Raw genomic sequence first — 23,548 nt, forward strand, 5'->3', positions numbered from 1 at the left:
TAATATATTCCAGAAAGGGTTTGCGCTAAATGACAAGCATTGTCCCACTCTCCTGCAGCTCTTTGGCAGTCAGGAGATCGGTGGTCCATGGCCGGCTTTATTATGCCACAGTGTGTGCGACTGCCTCCCACCGCACTTCATTAGTTCCCTGTGATACTTAAGCGCAAACACACAGTAGCTCTAAATAAAACAGCTCTGTGAGGGAGGGGGGTGTCTGAACAGTCTGTAGAAGTCCAGGATCAATTGGCCCACGCTGGCATCTTGCATTTGACATCTTTCCTTGTTTTCAGACTCTTTCAAAAGAGCTGGCTACCAGAAAATCTGAAATTGAGATGATTTTAGGCACATAAAAGCTCTTTCACCTGCTGAGAAACATAAGAGATGCATAAGAGTCAGCTAAAGGAATGCAAATCAGTCAGTTGAAAGAGTTTGTATTCAGTTAAATGCTTTCGGATCGAATATATTCTGTTTCTATGGTGTTATAATGGAAATGTAACCCTGAAAGCAAAAAGGCAGAAAAAAAAAAAATTCACACAGGGTTTTGGTAACAATGCACAAAGGTCAGTGTTCGGATTATAGGGAAGGTAAATAAATGTGATTGCTCCAAGGTTAATGGTGACACACAATATAATGGATTTGGTTTCAAAGGCAAGCTGACCGGTGATTTGACATAGAAATATAGGCCCTGGATTGAAAAAACAAAACCCATCCATCCATCCATCCATCCATCCATCCATCCATCCATCCATCCATGCATCCATCCATCCATCCATGCATCCATCCATCCATCCATCCATCCATCCATCCATCCATCCATCCATCCATCCATCCATCCATCCATCCATCCATCCATCCATCCATCCATCCATCCATCCATCCATCCATCCATCCATCCATCCATCCATCCATCCATCCATCCATCCATCCATCCATCCATCCATCCATCCATCCATCCATCCATCCATCCATCCATCCATCCATATGAATTTACATAAAATATAAATGTGTAAATAACAAATTCATGTTTTGTGAAAGAATTTTATCTTACCAAATAAGTCAATATTTTTATAAAATATTTTATAGACTATTCTATGTAACCCTGTTCTATTTGAATAGTTTTTCATTTAATATACCAAGATACTTGTGTAATACTACTATACTACTAATAAGCTTATTCTACTATTCTACTTTATATACTAATATACTTAGGCCTATATTTAATACACTTATTTTGGCATTTCTATCACAATTTCATGGATTCCCTGATGTTCTTTAGTTTTCAGACTGTTAAACTATCGACTTCAGAAGACACATATAGGGAAATATAGGGTTTATGTCATGTGGTCCAGGTTTATGATACTCTTATGATGCTTCTGCATTGTCTGTGAAGTCTGAAAGCCTCAGTTCCAGTGGGGACTAATTGCAAGGAAAAGCTCAGTAAAACTCTTTGAAGAAGTCATACAGGTTCGGAACGTCATGCTGGTGCGTAAATGATGACACAAATTTCATTTTTGCGTAAACTATTCCTTTTCAAATCCACCTCGTTTCTCATTGTGAATGAATTTCACCCTGTGATTTCATCAGGGATGCAGGCCTGCTGCAGTTCTTTCCCTTTTTCACTCTCCCTGAAGCCCCAGACAGACGCTCCCTGGAGACTTTTGCTTCCTAGTTTAAACCTGACACAAATTCCATGTCACAATGCCCAGAGTGACGGCGCTTGCAGGCACAAAAGCAAATATTTCCGTTTCTGGTCGTACCCAACCCCCTTTACACGTCCCTACCGACACCTGAACCCTCCCTTTCCTCAGCAGTTCCAGCACTGCAAGCCAGCCATTTGTCACAAAGTAATTATAGAATTATCGATTGGCGAGCAATTAACAGTCCCTCCCTCTTCTCTATTCCCCCCTCCCCATCTTTTAATTTGCAGTCAGACTGGCAAGAGCAAAAAAAAAAAAAAACTTTAGGAGTAACACATTTAATCCCTTTGGGATTTCTCTACAGTCTTCAGATTAATAGAGGGACAGGGACAAAAGGCCTTTTTTCGCCTGCTGTCTGGCTGCATGTCTCCAGGCCCTGGCCCTCCCCGACAGCGTCTCTCATGCCTCCCACAGACTCGCATCCAAAAGCTCCTCGTATTAGCATTGTGATGAGATGTACTGTCGGATATCTGCTGAATTTGATAAACTCTGAGCGTGATGCAATATAAAGGAATGAGGCTGTAACTTCCCGAGGCTGTGTAATCCAACTGACCGTTGTGATCATTCGGGTGGGGGAAGGGTATATGAGCATACTTATTACTTATGTGTATTGTGAATGCAGAGTGTTTTAAGCTCACTTTATTCTCACACTTGCATCATTTCAAATGGTTTTAGCTGTTACAGATTAACATTCAAAGGTAATGATTTTCTGTTTCTAAGGACATTACAGAATGAGTATATAGGCTATTAAAAATCTACACACAAATAAAAAGGTTTTAATATTTATTTATTTATCTCAAAATAAATAAGTAGGCTTATAGTGATTTGACGATAATAATAATACATTTTCATTCATTTGTTTTAAAATAGATTGATTTTAATATAGATTTTTATAATAATAATAGTAATAATAACAATTATTTATTTATTTTAAAATGAATAAAATTTAAATGTATTTATTTTAAGTAATATATATATATGTATATATATATATATATATATATATATGTATATGTATATGTATATATATATATATATATATATGACTCCAAGTGTGTGTGTGTGTGTGTGTATATATATATATATATATATATATATATAATATGACTCCAAATGTGTGTATATAATATATATATATATATATATATATATACAAATGTTTATATATATATTTTTTTAATAAATACATTTTAAGTAATATTAATTTGATAATTAATAATAATGATAATAATAATGTATTTAAAAAATTGTTTTAATAAAAGTAATATGATTTGATAATTAATATTACAACGACAATAACAACAATATTACGTGATAACACCTATAACTAAACAACTTTCAAAAGTCAGATCGATTTTTAATGGCATCGACAGTGTGAATGCAAAAGGAACTGGGTTCTTTGTTCCTCGGATCATTTTTGGTCCATCAAAAGAGGTTTGAGTTGGTTTCTTATATCGAGAATTCAGGTGTAAAACACTAAAAATCAATGAAAAAGCATTCCTTTCCTCTGTAAAGGTCTCAAAATGAATGCTATGTTCTAGCCAAATTATCAAATTATCCAAAAAAGGAAACCAATGTGTTTTAACTTGGCTTGTGTGTTTTTTGAACACTGAGGCAGGAACTTACTCTGACTATCTCTGTGCATACGCAATGACGTATAAAGCGTGACAGATGATTCTTCCTACAAAAACACTGGAGGAACTTTTTTTCAAATACATTTAAAAGGATCTTCTGAAGACAGTTCAAGTGAAATATCAGTACATCTAACACAACTTAAAATAAGGATAAAAAATAAAAAAAACCTCCAGAGCTGCATATTTTCTTTTCTCAGTAGCCTGTAACGCCTACTCTCACTTTTTCCAGCCATGCCCAGATCAGCATGCAAAGAGCCAGCTAAGACTCTGGAAGCCCAAGAGCTGGCAGATATTAAGACTGGGATCGATTTCATGGAACATCACCTTGGTAACATATGGCCACAGCTGAGGAAGTTGATTTGCTTTCTGTCGTCCTTTATAACTCCAGTCTTTTCTTTTTTTTCCCCCCAAGTGTTTCATAGCATTCATTTTTTTCTTAATCCTTCATCTTGGCAGCCCAAGATGTGAGGTTTTATTTTGTTGACTATGCATACATTAGCTACAAAAACATTATCACATTTGTCTTAATGTGTCATCTCGTGTGTTTACGTTCGGGCCTTTTGCACAGATAAAGATCTTCTTTCATATTATGTATTGTAAAAATCAATACTTTCATATTCATTGTAAAAATCCAAAGCGTGTGAAGGGAGACCTTATCAGGATAATACAATATCCCCTTGCACATACCCACGGTTGGAAGACACTAACAAACATGCAGTGAAAAGATTTCTACCATTGCCACCTGATAAATGAGAAATTTTTCAATATCCAGGAAGCTGATTACCAATTTACCGCTGTCAACTTCCATCTCTGCACCAATAAGGACGTTCTCTCAATGCATATGCCATCTTAGAGGATATTTCTCTACATATTACAAATATGCTCTCTCAGCTAATGTAATAGAGCCCAATAGCCGGTGTGAATTTTAGTTTTCTGATTAATATGATGTCATGTACAATACTCTAAACAAGCTGCTGAGGAATTGCAGAGAGTGACAGGATTGCAGACGGTCAGGGTCATTTTGAAAGTGCTATATTAGTCTATAACATTGAATAACAGTAGCGGGTAGGTGCAACACAGTTTACTGTAACATCTGTTTGTTTGAGCTATTTTAATCTAATTTTCACACATTTGTCTGCTACAAATTAATGTTGACTTGAGATGTGTAACTTATCCCAAAGCTGTGTAAATGAATGTAAAATAGAAAGAGTTCTGTTGTTTCAACCTACTTCACTACTGGGTTTAATAGAAAACAATTTAAGCATATGCATACATATACATTAGGGCTGTAAAATCGATTAATCGCATCAAACATAAAAGTTTGTGTTTATAATATGTATACATATATAAACGCAAACATTTGTTAGATGCGATTTATCGCAATTATTCGATTTTACAGCCCATATAAATGCATTTTGTGTGTGTGTGTATTAATTCAATTATTTAAGCATGTTGATTGAATTGCAAGGTAAATAATGAAAGATTTAAATCTAAAATCTGTAGGCAAATGAGCCATACATAAAATAGGGACTAACAATTATGATAAATAAAAAATACGTCTATTAATAAAAAATAAATAAAAGATAGGCTGTGTATAGGTATGTGTATAAAATATTTTAAATTGTTTATAACTGTGAAATGAAATGCTCAGTCTTTGTGGGTCCAGAAGAAACAAAAGGATAAAGTCATGTTACGACCCTGAAACGTTTCAGTTTTTAAGTCGTGTTGCAACTCGACTAAAATTTAGTAGTAAATTTTGTATCTGCTGATTAAGATGAAATCAGTTCAAAAGTGATCTGCATTATTTGTTGGTTGTCAAGAATCATAATTCCGTTTCTTGTTGCTCTCTTCTGCTTTTTATTTTAGTGCAATGAGCTGAATCAGCCTCCGTCAGATGGCCTGGCTAGTGGACGGATGGAAGAGGACTGGTGTGCTGGGCTCATCTCCGAAATATTAGGATATGAAGCAGTGGAGCTGGTTTTGTTCCAGTCGGGGCAGGTCCCAGGTGTGTCGCCCCCTCATCTGTCTACTCCTCTCTTCCTCCCCGTTCTCTTCCTCCATTCCACCAAAGGCCTCATTTTCTGCATGATTAGGCCTCCACCTGTCCTGCTCTTGGCCCCTGGCCCTCGCCTGAGCTCTGAACACACCGTCAATTAACACGAGCAAGTTTCTAGCTGAGTCACATCAAAATGAAACCGAAAAGTCGGGGAGAATGAAATTAAAATATGAAGTTGAAAGACTGGTAGGAGAGTAAGGCATTCATTTAGTCATACTTACTGTAACTGCACTTTTTGTGCCGCTTTATTAAAATCTTCAGCCGTAAACATGGTGGCTTTCTAATCTTGTTGTTTTCAAGCAAACATGCATTTGGTAATTATTTTTTTCCGTTCCATCTCTGATTAATCTGATATTGAAACCTGTCCATGTAATGCATAATAACCCTCATATTGCCAAAATATCATTTAGGCTTCTTTTGGCCCACAACCAAATTGCTAGAGAATGAAAGGACCTGCGCCAGGCCTTTAATTTCACCCCTGTATAATGAACCAATGAGCTAAACAATCTGGCTGGCCTTCGTTGTTGCAAATGTGACACCTGTTGTAAGTGGCATGACTTAGGAGTGCCAAAACACTTTTGTAGATCCGCTCAGTCTTATCATTCTGATTTGTGTCGTGCGAAACAAGTGAAAAGATAAAGGAGAACAACCGTTTTTGTCCAAGCAGAGACGGATGGTCTTGTCAGAGTTACACTTGTTTGTCAATGAAGCTAAAAGCACTAGGTGTTTGTGTTATCAGGTTACAGAAAAGATAAGGAGATTGCAATTTTTTTCTAGATGGAGTCATATTGAACTCATATGCTATATTCCAAACAATGGCTTTCTTTGAGGGACAGACCAAAATTTAAGTCATATTCAAAACTCGCCATGTTGCAATTGGCTGACACACATGAGGACCAGATGTTGACATGGAGGGCAAGATTAAATTTTTTCACATAAAGCTGTTGTATGACTTTTATAATATAGTACACAACTTGTATGGACCAGGACCATATTCATAGTGTTTTCTTTTTTTGTTCTTTCTGGAGTTTGGCTTAACATCTCTTTTTGTGTTTGGGACAACATGAAGGTGGACTAGTCCTAAATAAAGGTTGAAGACAGGGCTTGAGAATGTTTGAGATAGTTTAAGCAGATAATTAATAACTAATTAGTAAGTGAAAATTACTTTAAGATGAATCAGATGCTATTTAAACCATTTAATTAAAGTGTTTTTTTTATTTATTAAAAGAATCAGTAAAAGGAGGGGCCGCCGACATCAATTGTCTTCTATCTACACAAAAAGTTTCTCTCAAAGGAAGTTCTACCTGTCAGTGAAGTAAATGAAATGCTACTTATCTACGTTGTTGCCTTGAAAGCTGTTTATCTTTCGTCTGCAATTCAAGTCAACTCTGTTTGGCTTGCTTATCGTCAAAATTAAACATGCGCAGAAATATTAAAAGGTCATTTGCCTTAATGAAGCCATAAATAATTAAGTCAATTATAATACGAACGCTGAAAAGAAGATTGAGAATGATTTTAGCATAAGATAAGAACAAAAAAAAAAACCGAATTCATAAAAGATAAAATCCCAACTTGGACAACCACTAAAGTTCACCTCTGTAAATGCCTATTATTGTCCATTATAAAAAGTAATTAGAAAAATGCATTTTAAACAGCCTTCATTACAAAACAGCATAATATTTGTCATTATTGTTTTAGCTTCAAACATACAGTATTATGTAACATTTCCACCAGCCACCAACGGAGGGCGATGTGTCCCATGAAATGCATGCATTCTCTCCATCTATGAGGCTAAATGGAAAGAATGAGCCAATATGATTTTTCCCCCCTGCTGATAAGCTGCTTCCAGATTACCATACGTTCATAATATGTCCAGAAATTGTTGATGAAGTCCTTATTTCTTGACTGTATGATGCATGTTCTGTATTTATGAAGGTCTGTAGCATAAATAGGTTGGCATTTTCCTTTGACCTGTATTTTCTGAGCTATGACGTATAACAACAGCCATGAAATAATATGCTGCTATGAAATCATTAGCTGAACCACAAGGAATGCCTTTCTTTATTACCTATAGCACTCAAAAAGAGCTGTCAATGTCCTCGTAGCAAAATGTCAACTAGCACGCTTCAGAATCCCAAAGGATGAAGCTATAGAGACATGAGTAACGTTAAATACAAAACTGACTGATAAAAGATTTTTCTAGATATGTGTATGTGCAATATATATGTATATATATATATATATATATATACTTTACAATTACTATAGGGCTGAGCTAGATTTTTATTAATGTTTTTCTGCTTTACATTTCAGGCAGTTTATTAAAAAAAGTTTAATGTGACAGCTAATATATATATATATATATATATATATATATATATATATATATATATATATATATATATATATATTATATAATGATGCTCAATGCTAACTATAAGCTGTTGATAACAATCATGAACATGTTTTTAAAAAAATCCAATTTCATAACTGCAACCAGAATGTTTCAAATAGGTAATGTCGGGTGATTTCGATCCTTTCTATCTCTGCTGAATTTACGAGCCCCTTTTGCACCAGACAAGCTTAGATTTCTTTCAAGTAAATGCCAACCCAAAAAAGAGACCCAAGCGTGTATACGCAATCAATATTTGTTCTCAAAAGGCCGTGATGTTCTGACGTTTCACTTTTTTGTGCACTCGACGCTTTGATTTGTGTTTATCGCAGAAGGCCAGATCTCATAGAAGAACAGATCGTGCACGGTGCGAAGCAGAAGGAGGGAGGGAATGGAGTTAAATTAAGGATAACATTGGACTGACAGTGATCAGGGCACCTCTCGTTAAGATCCTCGGCTCTGTGACGTGAGAAGGTCTGACGGCGTGATGGGGAGGGGGAAGGCGGCAGTAAAAAGTTTTCCGAGCCGTCGTCCCCCTTCAATTTGCATGCTTAATGATGCTGAGCAGGAGTTAATAGTGGGTGTAATGGCTTCTGACTGACCGGGCTCTGGAGTGGACCACGGGCTGGGCCACCGGAGCAGGGGTGGGGAGGGGTTAACGCACCATACGGCTCCTCGCTCTCTCTCTCTCTCTCTCTCTCCCTCTCCCTCTCCGACTCTCTCTGCTGTCTTTCGTGAGATAACAGAGCTTGCCGCTGTGGCCTTGTCTTATTAAACATGTTATCATTGCCTGTAACCTTTCTCTCCCCTCCCTTCCTTTTCAAAATAGAGGAAAAGCTGCCTTTGTCTGGTTTTATTCAGGGACCTATCTGACCCACCGCGAGAGGAGAAAGAGACCTGAAAGAAATCAAATGGCAATTCCTGTCTACATTAATGTGGTCCTTTGTTCTGAGAGGGACGCCTTTGTGAGTATTCGGTACACTTTGTCCGTTTAGTCAGGCGGTGGATATGCTCAATTGTCAGCAGCATGTCCTCGGTGTAGATACAGCCATCTAAACACAGATCAGCCACTCCAAATCACACACGAAATACAAGCAAAGGAAAACTCGTTCTTAGATAAGCACTAAAGGGCAAAGTTCAGGAAAACCGCTGTAATATTGAAAAGATAACGATATTGTCTGTAAAACGCTTGTGGTGTGAACATATTTATTTGCTTTTTTCAAGGATGCATAAAAATTCTGCACTTAAAGGGATAGATCACCCAAAAATGAAAATGGTTCCAAACCTGTATGAATTTCTTTCTTCTGCTGAACACAAAAGAAGATATTTTGAAGAATATGGGTAACCAAACCGTTGATGGACGACCCCGTTGACTTCCATAGAAAAAATACAATGGAAGTCAATGGGGTCCATCAACTGTTAAGTTTCCGACATTCTTCAAAATATCTTCTTTTGTGTTCAGCAGAAGAAAGAAATTCATACAGGTTTGGAACAATTTGATGTTGAGTAAATTATGACAGAATTTTCCTTTTTGGGTGAACTATCAGTTCTATATGTTTACAGCATTGCACTTACATTGGATTTTTGGATTTTTCCAGAAGTTTTAGAAGCATTAATGAGCAGTTTGTAGTGCTTATCTTCCATACAGATTGTGTTGTTCAAGCTGCAAATACCAGCAAACCTGTAACTTATACATAATACACGGAAAATACCATTTTAGACCAATGGTCTTTTCCGTGTATTATGTAAACGTTACAGGTTTACTGGTGTGATGTAGTTATAACTTTACACAGACAATGATAGTAAGCAATTTTATCAAGTCAAGTCACCTTTATTTATATAGCGCTTTATACAATACAGATTGTTTCAAATCAGCTTCACAGTGATAACAGGAAAATTATGCATTGTGGTTGTTGTTCAAAAGAAGAAGAAGAAGTTTTATTTATATAGCGCCCTTTCTGTTGCTCAAGGTCACTTTACATTGTACATTACAATACATTTGCACACCCATTATCCAAAATACATATTAAATAGATATGTTTTTAGTCTTGAAGGTAAACAAAGTTTATATATTACGAAGTGTAATTTCATTATTTAGGAGCGAAATGACCTTCCACCTACTGTGGACAACCCGAAAATGAGGAATGGACAAAAGACCAAGTTCAGATGATCTAAGGGACCAGGCAGGGCAGAGGGGTGGAGTAGATCTGACAGAGATGGAGGTACAATACCATTTAATACCTAAATGTTAGAAGTAATATATTAAAGTGAATACGTGATGCCACTGGTAGCCAGTGAAGATCATGCAGTGGAGGAGTAATGTGAGCAGAACGTATGAATGTTCAGCTAAAGTCTTAGCATTAGTAGATGGTTAGGGTTAGTAGAATAAGGGGTTATGGTTACTATTAAATAATATTAAATACTAAAATATTAGGTAACACTTTATTTCGATTTGATATTCTACCGACTATAAGTCATTTTTCAACTACATGTCAACAAACTATTAGTAGACTTTCTGCTAGAATTTGGATGCTTCTCCAACAGACATTCTACTGACTATAAGTAACTTTGCAAGTACATGTCAACTTATTCTAACCATAAGCCTACCAGTATACTAATTCACTATTTAATATTTTAGTACTTAATATTGTTTTTTTATTAATAACATTAAGCTAATCATTTAAAAATAATCTTATGGCATTATTTTCAAAACTGTGGGTATTTATGCATCTCCTTTCCATAGGCTTCAGTTGTGCATTACTGTAAACACAGTCTTTCCTTGTTTTTACAAATTAAAGTCAGTCTTATTTTCTTTGGTAATCGATGACCATCTGTGTTTCAATAGAGTTTAACTTGCATTGAACCTATAACATTACTTTAAAGTGAATAAAGTGCAAATAATAAGCAGAAATTGTGTTAGGAATAGGATAAGGGGTCAAAACACTTCAGCTAAAACATTTTTGAGGTAATCTCAGCTGATAGCTTCTTTGTTTTGTATTCAGTTAATAGGTATCACAATTTGAATGATTCAAAAGCCTCTCTGGCATGATGTGACTGATCGTCGAACAGCTGTGAGTCACCGTGACCAGTACCCATAATCCACTGTGATACACGTTTTCCACTTTAATCATAATTGCACACATGTGCTCAAAGAGCAAATATCAGTAATGTGTACCCTTTCTGAATGGTTTTGCACCTCAACTCTCAGTGCATGTGTGTGTGTGTGTGTGTGTGTGTGTGTTATATCCCCTATCACAGCTGTTAATGTATTTCAAACATCATTTCAGTGTTGATTTGTTTGCCATGTGCTCTGGCACATAACTGCTCCAGGTTGGCATTGCCCTACCGGACCCCGGTGCCAGCACGGCTGGCATGACAGCGGTCGTTCCTGATGGCCACAGGTGCAGTTGTGGCCAGTCTCTCTCCTCCAGGTGTAACCTCACTGTTGAGTGTCACTCTGAGAAGCTTCCATCTGCTGTGGAAAGTCGTGTAGATCCCAACCTCTCCTGTCTGCTCTCTTCCTATCTTTCATCTCTCTCGTTTTGACATTCATACAGAGCTGATGTCCGTTTATCCACCAGATTTAGCACATATACAGGATATAAAGCAGTTTTACACTTAATACGCTCTACTAGACTGTTTTTAAAAATAACCATATCCGAAATAAATGTCACATAGAATTGTTTTAAAATCTCAATCATTTCCTTGACAGCAATGAGATTGGGTGAAAAATGTATTACTTGCTTTAATTTCTTGTTTCCCAGTAATCTCACACGTGAAAACAAGTTGTAGAAGACATCTCAACAATCTCTTAAACTGATGAACATGATTTCACCGAGTGCAAAATGTTCCTGGATCAACATCTTTGTTGAACCTGGAACAACATTCCAATTAACCAATTAGATTTGAGGGACAAGTTTACAGTTTATGCCAAATTTAGGCTTACAACCAGGGTTTTTAGGGTTAAGTTACTGGTGGGTATAGGTTTAGGGGTAGGGATATGGTTAGGACAAAATTTTCGAAAGGGAAAGTTGATCCAGGGACATGTCTTGGCAAAATCATGGTGATTTAAACCATACACAAATTTACCAATATCTGCAGTCTAAGGTTGGAGATATGAACCAAATTATCTGACGTGTGCTATTCACATTTATTTCATATAGCACTATATTCTTAATGAACATCAAAATAGTCTAATAATATATATTTATTTATTTATAAAATAAAAATATTATATTATAATATTATATTATATTATAATAATAATAATTAAAATATTTATTTATTTTTTCTATTATTTTTATGAATACTTTGTTTGTATTTTAGGTGTACATTTAGGAAATTTATATTTATGTTTTTATAGAATCTTCAGAGCTATGAACAAACAATTGTGAGCATGGTGAAATTATTCAACACTATCTCACAGCCAATTCGTACGAATTTGTACGAGTGAGTAAAAGGTGGTTAATTCGTATGACCTCACTCGTACGAATTTGTATGATTTGTCTAGTTTAGGGGCGGAGTTAGGAGTAGGTCATTCGTACAAATTCATACGAATTGGGCAACTCGTAAAATATGTACGATTTAGCAAAAATTTTACGAATTCGTACGAGTGGGGTCAGATGAATTCGTACGAATTAGCCACCGCGAAAAATTTGTACGAATTGCAGATAATAAGAACTGCTGAAAATACATGGCTAGAAAGCTTTTGCAAAGCAAATGCACACAAACAGCAATGAAACTGATAAAAGAGCATCATTACTGCATCGTTTCATTATGGTGACGTGAGTCCACAATACAGCATTGCTTTCACCTTTGTAATTTACAAGTGCACAGCAATCCCTTGTTGTTGTCATCTGTGGTTATGAGCTTCCTGTAGGAACAGATATAAGGGCAACAAATGTTCTGCGTCAACATGCATGGATAGACTGGAGCGGCATCAGATCTCAACGGAAAGAAAAAAACAAGAAGTGATCTTATAATGAGTGCAGCTTTTAAATTAAAGAATTGCGTGCTGTTTTTCTTGTCGTTCCTCAACCCTGACCTATGCTATTGTCATCCCATAATAACATTGTTTTTATGGCAGTGATTCATCACTCACCCAAAAGGTAATACAATACTGAGGACCTACAGGCGGCACAATTAAGTTTGTGTTTGACAGTGGGAGATGCTTGTCTCCCTCGCACACTTGCATACTTAATACAAGTTCCCCTCCCACACCGACCAACGTCTTTGAGACTCTCAGTCTGCTCTTTTAAGTCAAGGATGGTCTAAAATAAGATCAGTGGTTGACCTTGTCATTAGCATGTTTTAGATATTCAAATTATGCATAATTGCAAATGTAAGACGGATGAAACATTTATTCTGATATGCTCCAGATGAGTCAATACTACATCTCAAAACATGATATTACAGTTTGGTAGGCTAATAGTTATTAATAATATTTCAAACAATATTGTTTTCTGATTTCATCAGTGTGAATTACTATTGTTTCATGTTTAATATTTTTCTCGTAATATGCTTAATGTTATGCAGGTGCGTATGGAATCAAGGTCATGCAAGGCTCCTTGACTCACATCTTTGGAGAACCCATCATCCTACTTTTAGTGATTGACTTGGCTAAACATTTTTATGAAAATACAGTAGTCAACATTTGAAGTGTTTTCATCAAGGTTGTACATACATTTTGAACAATACCCGTTGTCTTAGGAAAACTTTGATGAACTTTTTTAATCCACTTCAAATGTTGACTAGTGTAGTATTTTGCCATGCTTTTTAATGTGTGATTGCTTAAAAATATAAATTTACTAACTGATGATTAACTTTCTCTACTCTGTATGTGCTAAGAGTCCTGGGTCAGGCTATGGGATTTTCTCCAAAAGTCAGTGCAGAAAATGTGAGTCAATGTATACTTGGTCATTGTTTTAGTCCAATGGCACGTCTTCACTATGCCCCGACAGAAAGACCATGGGTGCATTTAAGTCAATTTTTTTTTATTCCTTTCCCTAGCTAACTTCCCTCTGTCCAGTTCACTTGGATGTACGCCATTGTTTACTTTGCACGAGTGCCCACTACTGGCGGAACCCTTTAATTGTGTTTAAATGGAGCACCCTAAGCCCTTGATCACTTGGAATCTGCAATGGGACAGATGGACCCTTATTTTTCCAGTTGTTTTCCCTTATGAATTTGTGTTACACCATTATATTGGCCTATTGGAGAAAATATAAACAAATTACACAAACGAAAATGATAACAATACTATAAAACTGTCAGCTTGAGGTAGCTACAAGTATCATCCGGTTAAATGTCAGAATAAATTAGAGCTGTGTGGGGTGGGGGTAAATTAAGCCTGATCTGCTGTGACTTCACAATCGTTTTGCATTGTGGTCTATGGATCTGCCTGAAGTTTACATATTGGGTGCTTCTCATTTCTTATTTGAGCATCCTTGTTTTCTTTTTCTCACTTCCTTTCCGAGCGTCTTAGCTCCACCCCCTTAGTATGCGAGGGAAGGATACATCTGTGTATCCTTGCTGATGACTCTCTTTAGGAAGCTTCCTCAATCCTTGTTCCTCGCAGTGCAATTAGAGAATTGATATGTCCTTCAAGATGGCCAAGTTCGATTGGTTTGCGGGTCACGGGCTAGAGGACGGAGGAGCGAGGAAACGAGGAAGCATCAATTTGAGTAATGAGAGGCACCCATTGAGTAGACTTGCTCTCTCTGTCAAAATCGGGGGATCAAGGATCTGTCCAAATAAACTTTTCTCGCCCACTTGATGAAGTTGAACGCATTTCAAAATGGCGGTGGGTATTCCCGCGAGGGGAAGTGCTTAGGGAAGTTTGCGAGTGTATGTCTAAAAGTAGAGTTAAACGCAGCCTAGCATAATTTTTTTTGGTCCTCACGACAGGTTTCAATAGGAGCACAGAAGCTCTTTCGTACAGAGCTTTCAAACGTGGCGAAACGAAAGCGAGGCAATGGTATTGTTGCTGAGGTGAAATTTTGCAATGGACGAAAGTTTCGTGGATATTTTACCTCAAGTTCTCTTTGAAGGATTGACAGCCCATACTGCCCTCTTCATGCAATCCACTGTCAAGTTTTCTTTCTTTTTTTGACTTTTCTGATGACAAGACAGCCTGTACAAAACACGGCGCTTCGGTAGCCATTGTTTGTTTACGCCCTTGTTTTCAGAAGTCAGTCCCTAGTTCCGCCTTCTCGATGACATCATGCACGTTGTTAAAGACGGCAAGCGATGATTGGTCAGGAAGCACAGTGTAGTCCGAACACAGAGTCAAAATCATTTAATCTGAAAAGGCCTATCGTAACAGACAAACATATTGGAACCCGGCATTAAGGTGGCAACCTGTCAAGTCACAGAAATATATACTGTATGTATTTTAAAGAACTATAGTAATAGTAACTAAAGTTAATAAGTAACTGAAATGCATTGAGACTGCCAAGTTGTGTTCCATTCTTTTGCACTCCATCAAGCTGGTTTTAAACATATGAATGTAAAACTCATGGTGCAAATGGATGAAAAAAAAAACACAGTCAAATAGAAAAACATAAAGAATTGTTTAAAGTGGCCACTACTATATCAAACAGTATTTACTATATATATAAACTCATTTTTGAATACAGTGAGTGAATTTATTTCATAAGCGATGTTTGGTGGCTGTAACAGTGCTTTAAAAGAGGATGAATTTAGCAGTTTTATAGCAAGTTAAAGCACAAAACGCTGTCAGCACGCTGGACTCTTCTCTGAGAAGTTGCCATCAAAGCACTGGTGCAAACATACAAAAGTTGACAAATCAAATAAAAATGCTTAATATAAAAAAAAAAAGACAAAAAATGACAAACTAGTCAACAACGCCAGGCGACCTTAATCTTGACACTTTCCTAGCATTTATGCTCTATAAGAGCGTTAACGACTGCTGAAAACAGGAAGTGGCAGCCTCCTGGACAGACTTTCTCTTGTTTTTGGTGCAGCTGCACTCAGCGATAGCATCCCTGCCAGTCGTCCCGTGCCTCTCCTGTCCAACCGTCCCCGCGGTCCCACGCCGGGTCCGTGTCCAGACGCATGTGAGCGTGTGTCTGGCCGCGTGGCGCGGCGTTGTGTCCTGTGGCCCTGTGCTCCCGTCATGTGAAGATGAATGGAGCTCTGTCACTTGGGCCGCTCTTCAGAGGCCCGCGCTCTGCGTGAGGAAAGTGCCAGTCATTAACGGCGGAGGCAGGATGAAAAATGAGTTAATTTACGGACAAGTCCTGCGAGAAGGGTAACGTCAGTGTCGTCCGCTCCTTATCCACCCCTCCCTCTTCGATCTCTCTTTTTCTCTCGCTTACTGTCTCTCTGTCTCTTTCACATTCTCTCTGTTTTACTCTCCAACTGGGCACCGGAGGGAGGGAGAATTACTCAGCAGATTTTTGAAAGAAGTGGCAGGGAAGTGGCCTGCGGTAAGCGAGATGAGGAGAGATGGAGGAGGGGTGGGGAGGGTGACGGGATAAGACAGGGTGTTAATCAGACAGGGTTTTGCCAGATGAGAGCTTATCCCTTGCCTTTACAGCAGCAGTGCATGACATGGGCTGTCTACTTCACACCTTAGACATTATGGCCCAAAGCCACCTTTGCAATCCACCCACGCTAAGTGTCATGAGCACGACACGTCTTGTAAATCACCAATGGTCCACAGTCGCCACTACTTTTAATGTGAAATAATTTATTAGGGATGCCAGTAGATTAAAATAACCACAATGATTATTTTTTTTCTATTGTAATTAATCATATCCTTTTGAGGAATGTGCACTGCCCCCAGGAAATTACCTTTTATTTATGTATTTATATACATATAAATACTTTTAGACCACTAAACTTAGTGATTTCTATCAGGATGTGAAGAGACTTTCAACCAGCATAACAAAAACAGTTTCTGGAACAAATCGCCTACCCTGCCTTTAATACAATTAGAATGAGTATTGTTGTGACTATGTGGGGGTTTTGATTTGATCAGAGGTGGTACTTGGCATGAAACGTTTGACGACCACTGTGCTTATACACTTTTAATTCCTTTTGAATAAATGACAACAGCATTACAGTATATGTAACAAAAAATATTTTATTGATATCACCAGGAATTAAATGAGCCTTTGATTCGCTCGTAGCTGATATTTCATACCTGTTGAGCTCTGATAATAATTCAATTCAGCCATGCAAGTAATTTTTTGTTTGTAATGTTTAGCTGGCTTTGTTCTGTAATCGAAAAGGGGATTACCAATTATAAAGTGAGAAGAATTCAACTGGTCATGTGATCTTAACATGGTGGCCACCATGATAGAAGGAATAGAAAACCGGCTTTGTCTAGGCTGCTGATATGGCAGAAGTCTTCAGCATGTGAGTGTACTTTACACGTTTATCAAAAGTAATGTTTCTTTCTTTCAGTGTACCACGTTTTTAATTAGAAATACTGCACTTTTAAAAGTCCAGTTTAGATTAAAAATAAATTAGCTGTCAAGAGGTTTTTTCTCATCTCCAACGATGAATGGAACGAAACAATGGTGTTCCATGAAATATGTACAAAATAGAGCATGGTACTCTTAAAAAAAATGCAATACTTTTCTATAAAAAAAATTAAAAAAAAATTAAAGGAAGTGCTTAACTTTGATCAAATGTTGATCGTCAAGCGAGGTCAAACGTTGTTGTTTTATTACTTGCTAGTTTTAGACCAAATTAGCTAACTTTAATGCTAGCTTCATTTTATGTTCGATATATGTATATAAATGTCATAACATATAAAACATAAATCGCAGTATCTTATAATGTCAGATAAAGTCAACGCATTTACGGAGTTAAAATTTTTAATATTTTGTCAGACCTAATAAAATGACATAATACTGAAGATGGGATCTTGCTTTTCAGTCTTTCTCTAATCACAGCTCAGGCTTGATGTGTGCAAACATTCCCATCAATACGAGCTGTCAATTGATGTTTTGCTATATTACTTGGCGCTGAGTCTAAGACCTGTGGGGCTTCCCTGTCCTGTAGTCACCCAATCAAAAATATTTACGATCCATCATGGTTCTTTTTATTAGATTGTGGTTTGAGATTTCACCCTGCCAGAAGGTCTCATAGATTTAGTAGCGAGTAAAAAAAAAACCTGAAAGATATTGAAAAACTGTTGCTGCACTGCGTAGAAGGACGTTTTGGCATTGTGTAGTTGTAGGTCATCCAGTTGTTTGGTCTTTTAACCAACTTTATATGCGTTCCATTTTCATTAGTCACCTTATAATCTAAGCTTACTAAACACTGTAGGCCTACACTATATGGCAGCTTTTATACCGATTCTCAGATAGGGCTACAACGCACATCAACTTTGTTGAAATAAGTAAGACTTGGTAATGAATTTTGATTTCTATATGGACATCCACGGTTAGTGAATGTGAGAGAGTGAGAGAAGACTTTAATAATCCACTGCAATAATAAGACACCTTTTAAAAGGTATCGAAGTGAAGACAGAAAGAAGGTGTGTTGGGTTTTGTGTGTGCTGGTGTTCCTGTGTAATTTAATTTTATACATCATAAACGCCAGTGAGCGCTGTAGTCAGGCGTGTTCCACCACTGTGGCGGAAGCTATAAATTAAAGTAGAATGTTTCTTCTGCTCTGAACCCTTTTCTCCCCTTATTCACTTCACTTGGAGTGAAAAGTGAGAGAGAACAACGGAAACGTATTAATGCGGGAGAACGATGGTGCTTAGTTTTCAAAATAAATGAAGGAGAATGGAGATGATGAGGGAGATAGGAGATCTATTGCAAAAACTTGGCTTTCCAAATACAGGCTGTGTGACTCTCGTCATAATATATTCATGAATCCTGACTGCATTTAATTTTATGATTCTCTTTCATATGTGACTCCTCTCATTTAAAGTCTCTTTGTAGAGTGATCCAGTTTACGAATAAATCATTCTGCGGCGTCTCACCCAGAACTAGATTGCGATTTATTCCAGAGACAGAAGGAAAAATAAAAAGGCAAAGGGGAGTGGGGTAAGATGTGCCGCCTCCCCTAAATCTAGCAAACTGTGCAGAATTGTTGTCATGTCACCATAGATTCCCATCATTTACAGCTGCCTGTGATTGAGTAAGCTTTTTTTTAATGCTAAAACTGTTTTTGCATGTCAGAGGAAATTTTCTACATGACGGGTAGAATTAATTTATGCCAAAGCAAATGTTCCATGTCTAAAAATATAAAGCATGTAATTGTATTGGTGATGTATAAAACCATTTGGATAAAGACTAGTTATAAATGACTAAAAGGGAGCATTTTTTTCTCAAAAAAGTTAACTGTGGGGTGAAGTGTAAAAGATAGTTTGGGGGTAAGCTGTGCCATTAGCTTAGCTAATAAGTGATGTTGACCTTTTCATTCATATGTAGAAAATCCTGTAACAAAATGTTTAATATTATTTCATTTATTTAAGTATTCTGACCCACTTTAAGTACATAGTAGTTAAAGACATCTAATATAAAGTGGGTGGGACCAAATAACATAAAAAGTGGTCATTATTAACATTTATAAGGTAATCTGGGAGGAGACCCCGGGGAAGACCTAGGACACGCTGGAGAGACTATGTCTCCCGGCTGGCCTCGGAACGCCTCGGTGTCCCCCTGGAAGAGCTGGAGGAAGTGTCTAGGGAGAGGGAAGTCTGGGCATCTCTGCTTAGACTGCTGCCCCCGCGACCCGGCCCCGGATAAGCGGAAGAAGATGGATGGATGGAGGTAATCTGTCACAGTAACATGGAGGTTTTTTGCTGTTGGAATATTTATTTATTTTTATTTTTGTACTGTTGATTAATTTCTAATCCTACATTTTGTGTCTCCTTGGCCTCCTCTGAGAAATCGGCGTTGCACTTTTATAGACTGCTGGATAGAAACTAGCATTTAAATCTATTTCCCTTTTTTAATTAATGATTCTCGTAGTGAGAAGCACATCTCTGCTTAATGATCAAGCGCTGGGGAATCCTCTGTGCTATCTCCAATTTCTGCCATCTACCGGAGGTTCACATTAAACGTTAATAGGATGTCAACTATTGATTATAGTGTAAATAACCTACATTACAATACAGAGGCCTTTGATTTTCTTTTACCTCTCATTACGCCTCTTTTCTAGCTGCTTTTTATGGTGCCATTTTCTTTTTTCACCCTCATCTGCTTTGTTTTTTTATAACTCTTTCTCTCTCGCAGGTGTTCTGCCTGATGCTTTTCAACCTGTAGAAATATTTTGCGATTTGGAGAGAACATCTTTGAAGATCTCTCTCTTCTGCTGTGCTGTGAATTAACATCTCTCACAGTTTTTGTCGTCTCACCTCAGATTAAAGGTATATGTTGAGCTCTTTTAAACTTTATGTCTCAGGACGGTATCCAAGTCCTGCTGTCAATTACCACAGACACTCATTTTGACTCATCCCTCAGTTAGAATATGCTTCAAAAGCATTACAGTAAGTACACTTATAATGGAAGCTTAGTGTGCAAGTGGGCAGCTCTGTGAATAAATGTGTGAAATATGCAGTTAGCACACTGTTTCATATGGACGAATTAAAATTAAAACAAGGTAATTGTAAGTTAAGGTTTAAAATAAAAATTGTCACACTATGACATAAGACACAAATGGAGATATAAAATCACAATCACTTTCACCATGACACTATAACATTACACAGTATTAGCATGAGACTGGTGTGATGGAATAACTTTTATATGCGAAATAAAATCCAGTCTTTCAGTCATTTACATTTATTTATTTATTTATTTATTTAGCAGATGCATTTTTCCATATATTTATACTCTGCAAAAAACTCATGACAAGATATGTTTTTACATTACTTTAACTCATCAAAATAAGATTCAATTTTCAACTTTAAGTTGAACTTTTTTCAACTAATTATTTTCAATTTAAGTTGAAATGACTTATACAGCCAGGTTGATTGTACTTACTTTTTTCATCGAAATAAGCAACTTACAAATGAGGAACATGTCATTTTTCATGAGGTATGCATGCAATAGTTAAAAAGAAAAAGATTTTCAGTGAATATCTCATCATATGGCTCCGGAAGACTTGCAATATAGTGCACAAGTCACATGGACTAATTTTCATACTTTTTGAAACTTGACATCCATTAGTCTCCATCTTTGTGCACAGTATGGAAAAAATCAGCGTGAACAGTGTGATAAACATCTCCCTTTGTGTTCCACAGAAGAAAGACAGTCATGTAGATTTGGACTGACATGAGGGTGAGTAAATGATGAAAGAATTAAAAACATTAAAAAAAAATCTTAAAGTTGAAAACACAAATATATAAAATTTTTTACTGTGTAGAAAATACTGTATTGGAATTTATACATAATAATAATAATAATAATAATAATAATAATACATTATACATGGAATAATATATAATGGAATAATACATAATAATAATACATTATATATGGAATAATACATAATAATAATACATTAAATATTATATTTATTTACTTGTTAAAATGCAAGAAACTTTACAAAGTTGAAGGTGAAACTATGAAGTATGTCATACAATTTTTAAAAAGGTGAAGTGGGCATTAATTTCTGTCCCACTAGCGAGCTATAAATAATAAAAAAATAATGAACAAAATGATTGTTTCGAACACTCTATTTGATGCTTCTAGTGGGGCAGAAAATACACAGTGCATATTTAAAATATATTACTTTTCATTCAGTGACTTTAAGTCAATCTTTCCCCCCTCATCTCTCTCTCTCTCTCTCTCTCTAGTGTGGTGGCATTAGCGGAGCAGCTGTGCTTGGTTGCTGTGTGTCAGTGCTTGGTGGCCTGCTATGCAGTACAGAGACACAATGGCATAAATGATTATTTATGATCTGTCACCTTGCATCTCCAGAACTATCAGCACAGAGATTCATTAGTGTAACAGACTGTGTGCCACTTGCGCACGCACACACATGCTACAGTACGTCTCCTCAGGCCCATACCTTCTTGTTTGCATGATCGGTGCTGTATTCAGTAATTGTTCTTAATCACCTCATGCTCTCAGCTTTCTGGAAACGATTGAAGGCCTAATAATTTAGAGCTGATTCCATAATATAACATTTGTCTGATGGAATCAGCTCAGACGCTAATAAATGACAAAATCTGACACTCCTCCATATATCCGGATGTAATGATGGTGCTGAAGATGTCTCTCATTTGCCACTGAGACATTTTCAAACATGAAATTAATGACAGAAGGTTGCACACATGACCGTCTCCAGCGGAGCTCAGCTCATTTGAAGTCCACATATGTTGTTATCTCTCACTGTTTGCTGTTGTGCTTCGGATGAATTCTAGAACATTCTTTCAGGGATCACTGGTTATTCCATTAAAGCCAGTGTACCAGAATAAACAGAGACACTCAGATACTAAAATGGGATTTCTTGGAACTTCAGATATTCCAGTCATAATCAAATTTTTTTTTTGCTATCTATGTTGAACTAATGGCTGAATACTCTCTAGCGATTATCATGCAATAGAACTCTATGGTTGGGTTCCGTTCATTGATTTTCTCCATTGAGAGACTGACTTTAACGATAACATAACCTTTCAAGACAGACCTACCATGAGTGTTATTCGTCTGTAAGAGCCACATGTCAGTGTGATTTCCAGTTTTAGAAAACATACACCAGAAACACACTTTGCTGAAGAAAGATCCACAACACGAGCTCAGTTGCGGCTGCTCGCTCCAAAGGATTGTGAATGACATAATCTGTTCAATTTTCCATATATTACTACTACTACTACTAATATATAATTTCACAATAAATTTCACAATAAACATAAAGGTGAAGTACTGTATGTCATTTCTGTCCCACTAGCAAACTATAAATTACTTAAATAACGATTATTTATTTCAAACATATTTTATGCTGCTAAAATATATTTCAAATATATTGCTTTTTACATAATTCACAGTGCTTTATGGCATGAGTATTTCATTTCTTCATAAATTAATGTATAGTTTTGTCTTTTTAACTTTTTTTTATGTAATGTTTATTTCAAATTTGTTGTGATTAATCCTACATTGGTTTGGTTCATTGGTTCAATGAACAGATTTTTAAAAATCCTATGGAAGAAAATGAATTTGAAAAATACTGCTAAAAGTAGGTGGTCACTGGCTTGCCCATGTATTGCACAACCTTCCTTGACATTTTTTTCCAATGATGCAAATTTTCGAGAAGAATTTCATGGCAGAAGGCTCTATTTTTGTCACATCCATGACAAAAAGGCCAACTAAACTGACAGCAGATGCTGCCTTCACCATCCTGAGCCAACTCGCCTGCTGTCATTATCGAATTCAGTAAACTTCTCAGAAACAAGCCTCCTATTATTATTCTAATACCTTGATTAGACAAAATGCATGCAATAAGGTTGGCCGCGATTGATTGTCTGTTTGCTCTTAGAGCGAGGACAGGCCGTTTCAAAGCGGGAGATGTGGAGCATGGTCCGAATAGTCTTTTGAATAGAGAGACATTGTCTGAGGCTATTATCCTCACGTAGCATCGCACGCACAGCAAACATGCGCAACAACCGTGGCGATGAAGGAAAGTCCCTTTCACTGAGAGAGTGAGATAAGAGAGGCTGCCTTTGCTTTGGCTTTATAACTCCACGGCCCAGACAATGGAGTGAATTTCAAAGGAGCAGAAACAGGGGAGTTGTCCATTTTGCGTGCAGTTATCACCCTCGCACGTTCACCACATTGTT

At 36.9% G+C, this 23,548-nt stretch overlaps 1 protein-coding gene across 2 annotated transcripts in view; it reads left to right on the forward strand.

The window, feature by feature from the left end:
* LOC309477173 (uncharacterized protein) overlaps positions 1-22,560 on the forward strand; it is a 40,928-nt gene extending 18,368 nt beyond the window's left edge. Inside the window, exons 6-9 of one of the 2 annotated variants that reach the window (XM_082140339.1) lie at positions 5,198-5,336; positions 13,315-13,385; positions 21,014-21,050; positions 21,569-22,560. In XM_082140339.1, coding sequence (XP_081996465.1) covers positions 5,198-5,336; positions 13,315-13,385; positions 21,014-21,043 — 240 coding nt within the window. In that variant the 3' untranslated portion in view covers positions 21,044-21,050; positions 21,569-22,560. Of the gene's footprint in view, positions 1-5,197; positions 5,337-13,314; positions 13,386-17,419; positions 19,340-19,538; positions 21,051-21,568 lie in introns of those variants that run through there. The other variant, XR_014198557.1, reaches the window with a different exon arrangement.
* The last annotated feature ends 988 nt before the right edge of the window (positions 22,561-23,548 follow it).

This window comes from Leuciscus leuciscus, assembly GCF_965113295.1.
Source record: "Leuciscus leuciscus genome assembly, chromosome: 16".
NCBI lineage: Eukaryota > Metazoa > Chordata > Actinopteri > Cypriniformes > Leuciscidae > Leuciscus > Leuciscus leuciscus.